General features: G+C 31.5%; 1 protein-coding gene across 1 annotated transcript; it reads right to left on the bottom strand.

The window, feature by feature from the left end:
* Positions 1-378: 378 nt before the first annotated feature.
* LOC131662633 (flavonoid 3'-monooxygenase-like) lies at positions 379-5,961 on the bottom strand. The gene is made up of 3 exons (XM_058932482.1): positions 5,387-5,961; positions 2,419-2,874; positions 379-1,233 (listed from the first exon to the last, which is right to left on the bottom strand). Exons 1-3 carry the CDS (start codon positions 5,837-5,839, stop codon positions 586-588), a joined length of 1,557 nt encoding a protein of 518 aa, XP_058788465.1. The 5' UTR covers positions 5,840-5,961; the 3' UTR covers positions 379-585.
* Positions 5,962-15,227: the final 9,266 nt, after the last annotated feature.

The raw sequence follows: 15,227 nt of genomic DNA, 5'->3' as shown, positions 1-15,227 counted from the left end.
CACTGAATTTTTCTTCCATACTGAGGGAAAATGCTACATAAATATTGGAACATCTTGTCCCACATGTTGCATCTTCACTAAAATGTGCACAATAGAAATTAGATCGGATCAGATCATATTTTCTTATCATTCATCCAAAAGTGAACCTAACCACAAGTAATTTTATCTTAATATCAGACGAAATTTTTCCTTAAAACCGCACCACAAATACACACAATACCTTTTGAATTATAATTTTTTGGAGTAGTAAAGGTCGTTTGAAGTATATTGTACTTTGGTCTTTTTAGATCTTTGGCCGATACAAAACAATATAAATTATTGTTGTCCGTATTAATTTTAAAATTAAAAAAAATCAAACTTTTATATATATTTTTCAAGTTACTTCAACTAAGGGCATATATATTTACATAAAAGTTTGAAATACAAATGCATAAACAAACTAAAATTACATCTTTGACCCTTTTGGGGTCCTCTCACACCAACATACTAAAAAATACCATTTATTCACTATTAAGATTAAGCATAAGATAAACAAACCTAAGGTGCATCACGAAAAGAAAATTTCTCAAATGTAAATGTTACGAATCAGAAACCTGACGAGTACACGTGTGGCGAGAGCCTGGGTTTAGGGTGAACTGATAATGGCTCAGCTCGTTGAAGAGTAAGTCCAAAACCCTCATCCATGTTCATTTTTTCAGGTTTGAGCCCATTTTCAAGTTCCCAATTAAACGAATGGGCCAACGTAGCAGTTAAAAGTTGAACCATACGAAGTCCAAGACTCATCCCAACACAAATCCTACGTCCAGCACCAAAAGGTATAACTTCAAAATCATTTCCCTTAATATCAACATCACACTTGTCACCACCTGGTAAAAATCTTTCGGGGTTGAATACTAATGGGTCATTCCATTGCTTTGGGTCACGGGCTATGGCCCATACGTTAATCAAAACAGTCGCACCTTTCGGAATGTGATATCCAAAAATCTCACAACTTTCTGAAGCAATTCTTGGAAGGGAAAGAGGTGTTGATGGATGCAAACGAAATGTTTCTTTTATGACTGCATGTAGGTAAGGTAAGTTTGGTATGTCCTCTTCTTTCACGTTCCTGTCTCGGCCCACAACATTGTCCAATTCTTGTTGGACCTTGGCTAAAATTTTTGGGTTTTTTATCAGTTCTGCAATAGCCCATTCTGTGGTACTTGATGATGTGTCTGTTCCAGCTACAAACATGTTCTATAAAAAAATCAAACTATTTGTAAGAATATGTTGTGTAAAAAAATTCAATGCCAAAGTAAATTATAATTTATCTAGTTGAAAAAATATCTAACAAAAGAGGTGTAAATTCGAACTCGCACTGCTTTAACTATTATTTTTAATAGTAAAATTATGACATTATTTAAAAAAAAAAAAAAAGAATAAAGATCAGTATTAATTTTGGGAAGGTTATATAGTATTTTTAATTTAGACCAGATTAAAATGTATAGGTCTTAGTAATGAATCTTACATAATTACGATTTAAGGTAAAGACATCATGCTATAATGTGTTTAACACACCATATTATCGATTCTGATAAATCTTTAAGCTGAAAAAAGCGTAGTAATAATGTGAATACATAGAAAAAAATTAGGGACCAAACAAAAATTACTGCCACCCAATGTTCTACTTCATAAGAAGACAAGTTAGGTAAGGATTATTATTTTATTTTTTAATGAAACCTTGTATATTAAAAAAGGAAACATTATTACAATCTAATGTTTCTTAAGTCAATGATTGCAATGCATGTTTGTTGTTTATTTTTATATAATATAAAATTTAGTTTCAAAGTACAATTTGAGATAAGGTGTCACTGTTTGAGTGTTAGGTAAGAATTTAAAAGAAAATGATAATGTAGAGCATAATGTATAAAACTAATTATTTTTAAACTGAACATACAATTATTTTTAAATGATAATGCAATTATTTATGTATGCAATTATTTTAAAATTTTAATAAACTAAGGTTGATTTTTCAACAGCTATTTATTTATAGGTAAACAGCTAGATTTTTTTTCAAATTAATGTTAATGCAATTATTTATTGGAAGATCTTTAAATGATAATGCAATTATTTATGTACCTAAATTAAATTGATTTTTTTTTTCAACAGCTAGGTTTTTAAGATGTTTACCTATTAATTAATATTTTGAATTAAATATACAATGGCGACGACTAGGCTAGGACACTTAAAGGTCTAATAAAATTGACTAATTTTATTTTGGATTTTAGAAAAACATTAATTTAATTTTTTCTTTATTAAAATATAAATCTTTTAATTCTTAATATAAATCGGAATCTACCTAATTTTAAAATTTTAAATCATTTGATCTCATTAACAATTAAAAATATATCAAATGTAAGAATGCTGGAAAATCTAACTTACCAAAAGCAAAGCTTTGATCTCAGTATTAGTGAGTTTATTTCCTTCATCATCTCCTTCATCTCTAAGTGCCAACAAAGTAGTCAACAAATCCTTATGTTTCTCACTTTTAGAATTAGAAGTCTCATGTTCTTCAATAATGTTTGTTAAAAATGCATCAAATTTTTTGTGTAATATTTTCATTTTAGCTTGAACTCCTTGAAGGTCTAACCATTCCAATGAAGGAATGAAATCACTAATGTTGAAAACTCCAGCTAACACCATTGTTTCAAGAATCATATCCTTGAAGTCATTAGCTTTTGGGTCATTACCATGAGTCTCCTCGTTGAACACTCTCCTTCCTAACATAGCCCTAGCAAGTGCATTGGTTGTACATACACTCAATAATTGTCCCAATTTCACAGTTTTTGCATCGGAATAACTACTTGCCAATTTGCTTGTCAGTCTTGCTGTCTCTTCCTGAAAAGTGGAATTGGTTAGTTTTATTCACTCCGATTTTATTTATAAAGAATGTGTATTTTTTTTCATTTATCGAATAATTAATATATTTGATATATAAAAGATTAGATTCCTCATATAGACCCGAAAGAATATCATTTTGAATTAAATATGTTATTTTAAAAATTTTAATATTATATTATGAAAATAAAAAAATAATAAAAACTAAACTTTCCCACTTGTGTGTTTATTTCATTTTGACAAAAACCATGAATAAGAACAAATTATTGGGTTTTTTGTAGGTCAACTAAAAATGAAAGGTAGGTAAGCATAGACAAAATGTCATCTTTTAAATTACTACATTTTTCATTGGTTTTTCTTATATTTTATCACTCTTAAATTTCAATTCAATTATTAAAGCATATTTTGTTTATATTCAAGTGGTTTTAAGTTATAGCTATTGTAGTTAAATAGTTGATTTTTTTTATGTTTGGTCTTATTTACACTTTTATCATCTAGATTAAATTTAGTCACGATAATACGATACCCGTTTGTTTTGCCTTTTTTTTAAAAATGATTTTTATAGTGTTACAAAATTTTGTGAAAAATTTTTTTACAAAGAAATTTTTTATAAAAGCTTCGAATAAAAATTTTGTTTGAATGGTTATTCTTAAAATATAATTTTAGGTATATCATCTATTTATGGAAAAAAAAATTGGATATCAAAATTTCAAAAAATCACTTAATTTTGAAGCTATTTCAAATAGATTTTCATAAAAATCATTTTTGAAATACAACTTTTTGAAAAAATTGCGATTTTGACTAAGTTTTGATCTTCAATAATCTATATTTATGTTCTAAGATGTCAAAATTAGTATTTCCTTTTAGAAAAAACAAATATAAAAAAAACTCGTAATATTTTGAAAAATGGTTTTAAAAAATCTATTTTCAAAAATACAAAGAAAAAATCCATTTTTTTAAAACTGAAACAAACAGGCTCAATATATATAAGAGAATCTATTTAACTACTAATTAACAATACAAACTTGTAATATTATTCTATTCATAATTTAACTGTTTTAAAATTTTAAATTTAATGATGCACTTCTCTTGCATATCCATATCACCAATTTTAAATTTAATATTCTTATTTTTTTAATTTGAATTAATTCTTTTATATAAAAATATTTATTATTTATAATTTTTTTAAAGTTAGCTGTTTATAATTAAAAATCATTTAAGTACAATGATATATGCTATCATTTTCTTCTAATAAAATTTAAACAAAAATAATTGTCTAATAAATTAACCTAAAATTGTTATGAAAGTTAAACATAGAATAGTGCACAAAATAGTTGACTTTTTTTAATAAGTAAATAAATAAGTACAATGATGTATGTTATCATCATAGCAAGGATAACAAAATTAACATGAGATTTTACTTGATAATATTTTTTATTAAAGTTTTAAAAAACCATAAAAACAAAAAGAATTGGTCAAAAGATTAAAAAAAAAGTCACCATATGTTAAAAGTCGGACATTGAAAATTTATCATTTCTTCCGGCGCTTAAGAAAAGTTCAGCTTTGTTTTACATCACATTATCAAGATGTTTTCATTTTAACCCAAAAATATATATTACTAAAAACTAAATATTAATTGATTTTTAATATGGTTGATATTTTCTATTAATTTTGTTTTACTATCTTTTTGGCAAAATTTGTTTTTACCACTTTAGTATGCAAAAAAATTATTTTAAGAGACAAGATTCATCTATTGAAAAAGTCAATGAATAAAATAATATAGCTCCTTCAAGAAGCAAAATATGGAAAGTAATATATTTTCTTATACAATTTTTTCCATATACTTTCTCGTCTCTAGTAAATATTGCAATGGAATATTATTACTTACCAAGTCCTACAAATCATAAGACTCATAAATTTGTTTATAAGAAAATAAGTTTATCTAAAGGTGAAGCTGTAATAAAGATGAAGCTGATATATTACTAAAAACTAAATATTAATTGATTTTTAATATGTTTGATATTTTGTATTCATTTTGTTTTACTAAATTATTTTTACCACTTTAGTATATCAATAAATTATTTTAAGATACACAATTCTTCTATTCAAAAAGTCAATAAATAAAATAGTAATAATAAAGTACAAAATTGACCATTAGTTGAAATTAAATTACATATTTTAACAACAAAAATAAAACAAAATAAAAGTAAAGTTATTTATCATAAACAAAACTTGTTCATGACTTAAATATATATAGCTCCTTAAGAAGCAAAATATGGAAAGTAATGTGTTTTCTTATACAATTCTTTTCCATATACTTTATTGTTTCTAGTAAATCATAAGACTCATATAAATTTGTTTATAAGAAGAAAATAAATTTATCTAAAGATGAAGCTGAAATAATCTTAAAACAAGCAGCATAAACTTCTAAGTTCGAAATCAAGTGATAACTATTTATGATTTAACAAACACAAATTTATGATTTAAAACTTAAAATATGATATCAACTAACCTCACGCAAATGTTGAAATTCGGCCATAACTTTGTTTGAAAAAAGATGAACCGAGGAAATTTTTCGGAGCAATCTCCACCTTGGACCATAAGGAGCAAACACAAGATCTTGATAGTTATAAACCATATTCTTAGCTGCGGCATTAGGTGGCCGGCTACTAAAGTTAGCATCATGAACCTTTAAGAATTGTTCAGCCACGGAGGCGGAAGCGGCCACGATAACATCGACAAACCCTAATTTGAGGTGCATCAAAGGGCCATGAATTTGAGCCAGGGCTGCAATAGATTGGTGTGGTGCAGTACCTAAGTGAGGCATGTTACCTATTATAGGCCATGGTTTTGGTCCTGGTGGAAGTGGTAGTGATGAAGAAGAAGATTTTGTTGTGGATTTCAGAAAACGGTATATCAAGATAGATAATATGAAAGTGGAGAATGCTATGAGCCATAGAGACATGGTTTTTGTGTTGTGATAAAGGACAAGGATATAAGGTTGTGTGTTATTTTGAAAAGCAGAAAGAAAAGAAAGTAGTTGACGTTTTATTGTTGTCTGATTAACGAAAGGCTAAGTGGTTGGTATTTATAGGGAAAGGAAACGTTTCTTGACTTTATGCAATTGGCAACTTGTATTAGAATATTAAATATGGTTATTTTAATTTATTTAAAAAATTTAGACAAATCAACTCAGATGATTATAGTGACAATCATCCAATTTAGAATGGAATTTTTCATAATTGTTTACCATCTTAAATTTGTAGACTTAAGTAACAATCAAAATTGGTGTCAACGAACCGTGTGACAATGCGTCATATTTTATGTGATATGAGAGTCTATTCAAATTTCCATCTTTCCAAAAAAATTAAAAAATGCTTTACAATATTGTATATGTTGCAATAGAGATATGTTGCAATATTGTATATTTAAATATTATTTATTTATTTATTAGATTCTATATATATATATATATATATATATATATATATATATATATATATATATATATATATATATATATATATATATATATATATATATATATATATATATATATATATATATATATATATATATATATATTGTGAATTCAATGCCAATAACAAAGTATAAAATAAGGGATGAATAAAGGACAAGGAAGAAGAGGAGAACACAAGAATTGGTTATAACTGCTATTCTTTTACTTTCTCTTAAAACAAGATTACAAGTTTACAAGAATAACAAATAACCTCTCTCACCCCAAATTAGGATTTGCAGCTTAGAAATGATGAGAGACTAGTATGCTATTTATAATAAAACCTAACATACTAACTAATGAGCTTTTTCCACAAGGCCCATTACACAAGCCAACTTAATAAACAAGCTAACTTAACAAATTAGGGTTTAAACACTAAAACCTAATTTAACATGCTAACAACCCTAGCATCTTCAACACAAGCATGTGAACAACCTTCGACTTCATGCTTAACCCTGTCGAACCAAGAAGCTACCCTTCAACCATACTAGAGTTCGATCCAATATCTCACAAATCTCCACCTTGGATCTAACTCTACAACATCAAGGGAACAAACTAGTTTTCTTCGTGCAGCTTTATCAACTGCATACAGTGGAAAAACTTGCAACTCGGCAATGTCTTGGTTATCATATCAACAGCATTATCTTCAGTCGAAACCTTCAGCACTTGAACTTCTCCACGCTCGATTACTCCTCTGACGAAATGCAGCCTCACATCAATGTGCTTAGTTCGCTCATGATAGGCTGAATTCTTCGACAGGTGTATTGCACTTTGACTATCACATTTAACAGTGATACCTCGACCTTGAAGTTTCAGCTCCTTCGCAAAACCTTCAAGCCACAATGCTTCTTTCACAGCTTCAGTTAGGGAAATATACTCCGCTTCAGTGGTTGATAGAGCAACAACCTTCTGAAGTGTTGCTTTCCAACTAATTGCAGTGCCAAACATAGTGAAAACATATCCAGAAATAGATTTTCTGGAATCCATACAACCTGCATAATCAGAGACGACATATCCTTCTATTACTACTTTACTATCTTCACCCAAGGCTCCACCATAAATTAGGACTCTATTCAGAGACCCATTTATGTACCTTAAAATCCACTTCAATGCTTGCCAGTGAGCCTTTCCAGGGTTCGCCATGTACCTGCTTACAAGACTTACTGCATATGCTATGTCGGGTCTAGTACAGACCATAGCATACATCAAAGAACCAACTATATTAGCATATGGGATGCTATTCATATAGGCTCTTTCGACATCAATACTGGGACACTGATCAATACTCAGCTTGAATTGAGGGTTTGTTGGAGTCACAATTGGCTTCAAATTCGACATACCAAACTTTTCGAGAATCTTCCGTAGATATGCCTCTTGAGATAAGCATAACTTCGACTTCTTTCTATCTCTTCGAATGTCAATTCCAAGAATCCTGGAAGCAGCTCCCAGATCCTTCATATCGAACTCCTTATTGAGTTCAGCCTTCACCCTCGTCACATCTTCAACATTGTTGCTTGCTATGAGAATATCATCCACATAAAGCAACAAAATAACAAATGAATTACCAGGTCGAAATCAGAAGTAAACGCAGTGGTCGAACTGACTTCTAATGAAACTTATGCGTGCCATGAACTTGTCGAATCTCCTATTCCACTGTCGAGGAGATTGTTTCAGCCCATACAAAGATCTCTTTAACTTGCACACACAATCTTCCTTCCCCTTTTCGACATACCCTTCAGGTTGCCTCATTAGGATCGTTTCATCTAGATCACCATACAAGAACGCAGTTTTCACATCCATCTGTTCCAGTTCAAGATCGAACTGTGCCACCATGGCAAGCAACATTCGAATGGACCTATGCTTCACAACAGGAGAAAACACATCATTGAAGTCGACACCTTCTTTCTGAGTGAAACCCCTTGCAACTAACCTTGCCTTGTATCTTTTCGACGTCACTCCTTCAATTCCTTCCTTAACTTTGAAAATCCATTTACAATTGACTAACCTTGCCCCAGCAGGTTTCTTGATCAGTTCCCAAGTATGATTATCATGAAGAGATTTCATCTCATCATCCATGGCTTTCAGCCATTCAGTCTTATTTCGACTCCTCATAACTTCCTTGTAGTCTCTAGGTTCTTCGTCTAGAACCTCACTTGTAGAGATTAAGGCATAAGCTATAAGATCTGCATACCCAAGTCTCTGAGGTGCCTTGATGACTCTTCTCGACCTATCTCTCGATAATAGGTAGTCATCGTCAGTTTCCTCAACTTCCTCAGCATCTTCTGCTTCTTCTTTGACTTCATCAGGGATATGCAATTCAGCATCAACATGCTCCACCTCAACAGGAATCTCTACCTGTTCCAGCTCTTCGTCAGATGTTTCTGTACTTCGATCAACATCATCAATTTTCTTAAAAGCCATTTCAGCTTCATTGAAAACTACATCTTGACTGGTGATACACCTCCTGTGACCTGGCTCTAGGCACCATAACCTATAAGCTTTGACTCCTTCAGGGTATCCCATAAACATGCATTTCAGAGCTCTAGGTTCGACCTTGTATTGCCTAATGTGAGCATAGGCTACGCAGCCAAATACTCTCAGTTTGTCGAGATCTGGTGGATGTCCCGACCAAACTTCTTCAGGTGTCTTCATATCTAACGTTGTCGAAGGACCTCTGTTTATCAGATATGTTGCTGTCGAAACAGCCTCAGCCCAGAACACCTTCTTTAGTCCAGCACTAGTCAACATGCATCTGACTCTCTCCAAAATAGTTCGATTAAACCTTTCAGCCAAACCATTTTGCTGTGGAGTACCTGCAGTAGTTTTGTGCCTTGCAATACCAGAGGCAGCACAAAAACTGTCGAATGCCTCATTGCAAAATTCAAGGCCATTGTCGGTTCTCAACCTCTTGACCTTTCTGCCAGTCTGATTTTCAACCAGAGTCTTCCAACTTTTGAAATTCTCAAAAGTTTCATCCTTAGTCTTCTGGATGAATACCCATAATTTTCTGGAATAATCATCTACTATGGATAGAAAATACCTTGCTCCTGAATGTGATGGACACCTTGCAGGCCCCCAAAGATCAGCATGGATGTAATCAAGGGATCCATGTGTTCTTTGTTTGCCTTTGTTGAACTTCACTCTGCAAGATTTTCCAAGTACACAGGGTTCACAAAACTTCAGCTTTTCGACTTTGTCTCCACCAAGCAGATTTTGTTTTCCTAATTCGACCAGACCCCTTTCACTGACATGGCCCAATCTCATGTGCCAGATTTCTGTTTTCGACAAAGGTTTCGTGGATGCAACATTTGTCGAACCACTTACAACTTCAGCCTCAAGGGTATACAAGCCTTGTTTCTTCACGCCTCTCAAGACTTCCTTCGAACCCTTCATGACTCTTAGGATACTTTTCTCTCCTTGGAAAACATATCCTTTCTTGTCGAATTCACCAAGAGAAAGCAGATTTCTCTTCAAATCAGGAACATACCTGACTTCAGTCAACAACCTTATTGACTCATCATGGAGCTTGATTCTCACAGATCCAACACCTGCAATCTTGCAAGCCTTGTTGTTTCCCAGCAATACTGATCCACCATCTTGATCACATAATTCCTCGAACAAGTCTTTGTTTGGAGTCATGTGCCAAGTGCAACCTGAATCCATAATCCACTCCTTCTTAGAGTCACTGCTTGAAACCACAAGAACATCAGATGATTCGAAATCATCTTGAACAATGGCAGCGTTGCCATTATCCTTACCTCCATGATATTTTAGGCGTTCAGGGCACACCTTTCTTGTGTGACCCTCCTTCTTACAATGGTAGCATCGAATGCCAGATGCTTCGCCACTGTAAGACTTCGACTGGCTTTTGCCTTTCTTCTTGTCGAACTTACCATCCTTTCGTAAGAGTTTTCCTTTAACGGCCAAACCTTCGCCAACAGTCGAAGGTTTATGCTCCTTTCGTTCGTTCAAGTCCTTAGAATACAGGGCTGATTGAACTTCTTCAAAGGCCAGGGACTCCCTTCCATACAGGAGAGTTTCTTTGAAGTGAGCATGTGATCGAGGCAAAGAACACAATAGTAACAGTGCTTGATCTTCATTATCGATCTTCACATCAATATTTTCAAGATCAAGAATCAGCTTGTTGAACATATCCAACTGCTCAGCCAACACTTTGTCTTCAATCATCTTGAATGAATACAAAGCTTGCTTCAGGTAGAGTCGATTTACCAGCGATTTGGTCATATACAAACTTTCAAGTTTCACCCATAACCCTGATGCCGTCGTCTCCTTTGATACCTGCCGGAGAACCTTATCACCAAGGCTTAACAAAATTGCGCTGTGTGCTTTCTCGATCATATTTGTCTTCTCCACTACCGTCAATTCTGCATTCATGGCTGCCTCTCCCTTCAACGCTTCCAAACAACCCTGCTGAACCAGTAGGGCTTTCATCTTCAAGCGCCACAGACCGAAATCATTCACTCCGGTGAACTTTTCAGTCTCATACTTGAAGGCATCTTCTCCATGCTCACCGCACCAATTTGTTGTGAATTCAATGCCACGAACAAAGTATAAAATAAGGGATGAATAAAGGACAAGGAAGAAGAGGAGAACACAAGAATTGGTTATAACTGCTATTCTTTTACTTTCTCTTAAAACAAGATTACAAGTTTACAAGAATAACAAATAACCTCTCTCACCCCAAATTAGGATTTGCAGCTTAGCCATGATGAGAGACTAGTATGCTATTTATAATAAAACCTAACATACTAACTAATGAGCTTTTTCCACAAGTCCCATTACACAAGCCAACTTAATAAACAAGCTAACTTAACAAATTAGGGTTTAAACACTAAAACCTAATTTAACATGCTAACAACCCTAGCATCTTCGACACAAGCATGTGAACAACCTTCGACTTCATGCTTAACCCTGTCGAACCAAGAAGCTACCCTTTGACCATACTAGAGTTCGATCCAATATCTCACAATATATATATATATATATAGGGGACGACTCAAGTGAGAACACTTGGTTATTATGAGAAATGAGAACAATGAATCACGACCATTAAATTTTGATTTTGTTGATTTTAATGGACTGGATTGGTTTCTCTTTCTATGATCCTTAGTATTTATTTTAAATCAACATAGAAAGAGAAACCAATCCAGTCCATTAAAATCAACAAAATCAAAATTTAATGGTCGTGATTCATTGTTCTCATTTCTCATAATAACCAAGTGTTCTCACTTGAGTCGTCCCCATATATATATATATATATATATATATATATATATATATATATATATATATATATATATATATATATATATATGCTCATATGAATTTTTCTCTTTCTATGATCCTTAGTATTTATTTTAAATCAACATAGAAAGAGAAACCAATCCAGTCCATTAAAATCAACAAAATCAAAATTTAATGGTCGTGATTCATTGTTCTCATTTCTCATAATAACCAAGTGTTCTCACTTGAGTCGTCCCCATATATATATATATATATATATATATATATATATATATATATATATATATATATATATATATATATATATATATATATATATATATATATATATATATATATATATATATATATATATATATATATATATATATGCTCATATGAATTTTGCACTAAAGTAATATTATACTTTTAATCTTTATTATTGAGAATGTTTGTATAATTATTATCAAATTAATTCCAACAAGTGGCATTAGAGTACCTCTTTATGTTTGATTTCATTTTGAAATTTGAAGTTGATTCATAAAAATTTTGCAGTTAAAGATTATTTTGAGAAACAAAGCATATATGAAGATTTGTTATATATATTTAATTGGATTATTATATATAATTTATTGGAAAATCTATTACCTCTATATAGCACTTAATAGTAAATTTTAAATAGTGTGATTCAATTTTAGTATGTACTAAAATTAAGGTTTTGTCTCTTAAAATTTTAAGAAATTTGGATTCTAGATTTATTGTTTATTTATAAGCATGAGAAGATTTGTTTCATTTAATTTTTTAAAAATTTTGATTCTAGAATATTTGTTGCTTTATTTAAAAATCATTGAGTATATCTTTGAATTAATTTTAGTTTGAAATGATTTTTTTGTTCCATATAAAGATTCAACTTTTATTTGATTCAAAATTGAATATTTGGTTTATAGTATGATTATGATGTTTGAATTTTATAGTAATTAAGTTTCTACCAGTCATCTTCATTAGAGATGTTATTCAAGATATTGACGGATCAGTTAGAATTAGAATGAACAGGAGTCAATCCCACGGATATTACGCTTCAAGTAGTGTTAGTGCCTCCTCTAGCGCCAGGCCTTCGGCCGCCAAGCGATCAACCTATTCCACCGTTAGAATTGATTTAGCCAGTGTGGATTTCAATCCTGATGTTCCTATCCCAATTTATCAAGAAGAAACCTCTAGATCACCTTCACCTACTGCTTCACAAGTTTTAGGTACCTTAACTAGAGAAGATCCTTTTATCATAGATAGAACATGGATTAGAAATGAGTTTAACTCAGATTACAATAAAGAAAAAAGATATTGGTATTTCTCTTCTTTTGATAAAACATTAACAAAATTATATTTAGAAATTTTTTATGAATTTTTAAGTTATCATGAAATTAATACATATTTCTTTACTTGGTTTGAATTATACTGTTTAGAAGAAAAAATTAAAAATCCATACGCTAATAAGATATTTTTAGATGTTAACACTAGAATTACTACTCAGTGGAAAACAATTAAAAAAGAAACTATTAGCTCTATACATCCACCTTTAGAAGCTATTAAAATAACACCACCTAAAGAAAATGTTGAGATAGAAGCATCTCCTTTTAAAACCATTATACGTCCCGATGAAACTAGAAAAGATATTAATAACGTTCATAGTCAACTTAACTTTACCAACCAAATTTTAAGTACTATGTCAAAACAATTAGAAAGAATTGAGGAGTTTATTCCTCATACTGCTGATATACCTTCCAACACACTTGATCCTACTAGACCCATATATCATTATGATATTCCCTCAAGAAAAACTACAAGGTATGTTGTTAGGACAAGAGTCTGATGAGAAAATTAATGAATTAATTAAAAGATTAAATGGTTTAAATTTAGGATCCGTATCCACATTACACACCATTTCTCACGAAGGAGAAAGTAGTAGTACATTAAATAAATTAGGGAATAGAGGCCCTAGGCCAAAAACTAGAAATTATTATCCTAGATCTTCATTTGCTGACTTGCAATTTGAAGAAAGGAGTAGCTTTGTGGGAGATAGCTACTATGGCCAATCTATTGTTGAATGGAATATAGATGGTGCTTCAGAACAACAAATTATGGATACCATTCAACAAATGACAATGGCTGCTACAACTTTTAAAATTAGAAGAAATAGCGATAAAAAGACCAAAGACATGATAGTCATGGGCTTTACTGGCAATTAAAAGGTTGGTGGGATAACATCATTGCCCCAGATGATAAGTTAAAAGTTGATATGGCAGTTAAAGGAGAGAATAATGAAGAAAATTGTGTTACAACTCTCCTATACGCAATTACTAAGTTCTTTGTAGGAGAACCTTTAAAACTTCAACAAAGAGCCTCTGATCAATTAATGAACCTTTATTGCCCTACCATGTCCGATTATCGTTGGTATAAAGACATGTTTCTCTCTAAACTCTACCTTAGATCTGATGGAGCGACAAATTATTGGAAAGAAAGATTTATTCACTGAAAAGGTCAAAACCAATATTAAACAAAATTGTAATGGGACTCACTATGCCATAAAAGACCTACGACAGCGCTTTTTTTGGGCTTTAAAAGCGCTGCCATAGGGGGCGCTGCTATAGGTTATAGCAGCGCCTTTTGTTTAGGCGAAATCACTGTTATAGGTAAGCCTAAGGCAACGCTTTTACTTAAAAAGTGCTTTCATAGATAGGCCTAAGGCAGTGCTTTTTCTTAAAAAGCGCTTTCATAAATAGCCTAAGGCAGCGCTTTTGATGAAAAAGCACTTTCGTTGGTGCTTTTAATAAACCTATTATTTTTATAATTTCTAAACCTGCATTTTTGGCAGCATTATTTCATGAACCTGTAATTTACCATTCTTATCTCATAAACCTCTAATTTACAATCGTAATCCCATTATTTCAGTAATCTCATTATTTCAACAAAAAAGCGATTTCGATTATATACAAAAAAGGCATTATAATTATACCATTACATTATATACCATTGTAATTAATCCAAAATATATATACACTGATTCACATATTTCTAACATGACCAAAACAACTAAACCAATTCACATTACATTATAACAATAAGAAAATCATCCCTAAACAACTAAATCAACCTAATTCATGGAGGTCTCTCGAAACTTAACTTACTGTTCATATATGATCAGAACTCAAAAACTATGTAAGAAAACCTCATATATTTTCGATCTCTAGCATCAGTAAACATTATATCATATACCTTAAATACAAAAAGTAAGAAGTATATATAGAAGATATAGGAAAATGGTAGTTGCATGTGGTGTGAGTGACTAAGTGTGAGGCAAATAAACAGTCATGGCAGTCCTTAAACATCACCAGTTGAAACAGTCATTCTGTGCTATGAAGTTAAAGACACAAATAAACAACCATGGCAGTCCTTAAACATCACCAAGAACAACAAATTATCAAAAAAACAAATAGCATTGCAAACTTAAACATCAAGAACTTAACGAATACAATTCAACATGGAGGAAGATAAAAATCAAGAACTTAATGAATTCAATTCAACATTGAGGAAAATA

This window comes from Vicia villosa, linkage group LG3, assembly GCF_029867415.1.
Source record: "Vicia villosa cultivar HV-30 ecotype Madison, WI linkage group LG3, Vvil1.0, whole genome shotgun sequence".
Lineage (NCBI taxonomy): Eukaryota > Viridiplantae > Streptophyta > Magnoliopsida > Fabales > Fabaceae > Vicia > Vicia villosa.
Note: the sequence above shows the minus strand (reverse complement) of the source record. Positions and strands in the feature narration are given on the sequence as shown.

Excerpts from the sequence above, each read along its gene's own strand:
- LOC131662633 (XM_058932482.1), bottom strand. The coding sequence starts at position 5,839 with ATGTCTCTATGGCTCATAGCATTCTCCACTTTCATATTATCTATCTTG. Across the intron at positions 2,875-5,386 it reads AATTTCAACATTTGCGTGAG|GAAGAGACAGCAAGACTGAC; the intron begins GTTAGTTGATAT and ends TCCACTTTTCAG. Across the intron at positions 1,234-2,418 it reads AGATCAAAGCTTTGCTTTTG|AACATGTTTGTAGCTGGAAC; the intron begins GTAAGTTAGATT and ends ATTTTTTTATAG.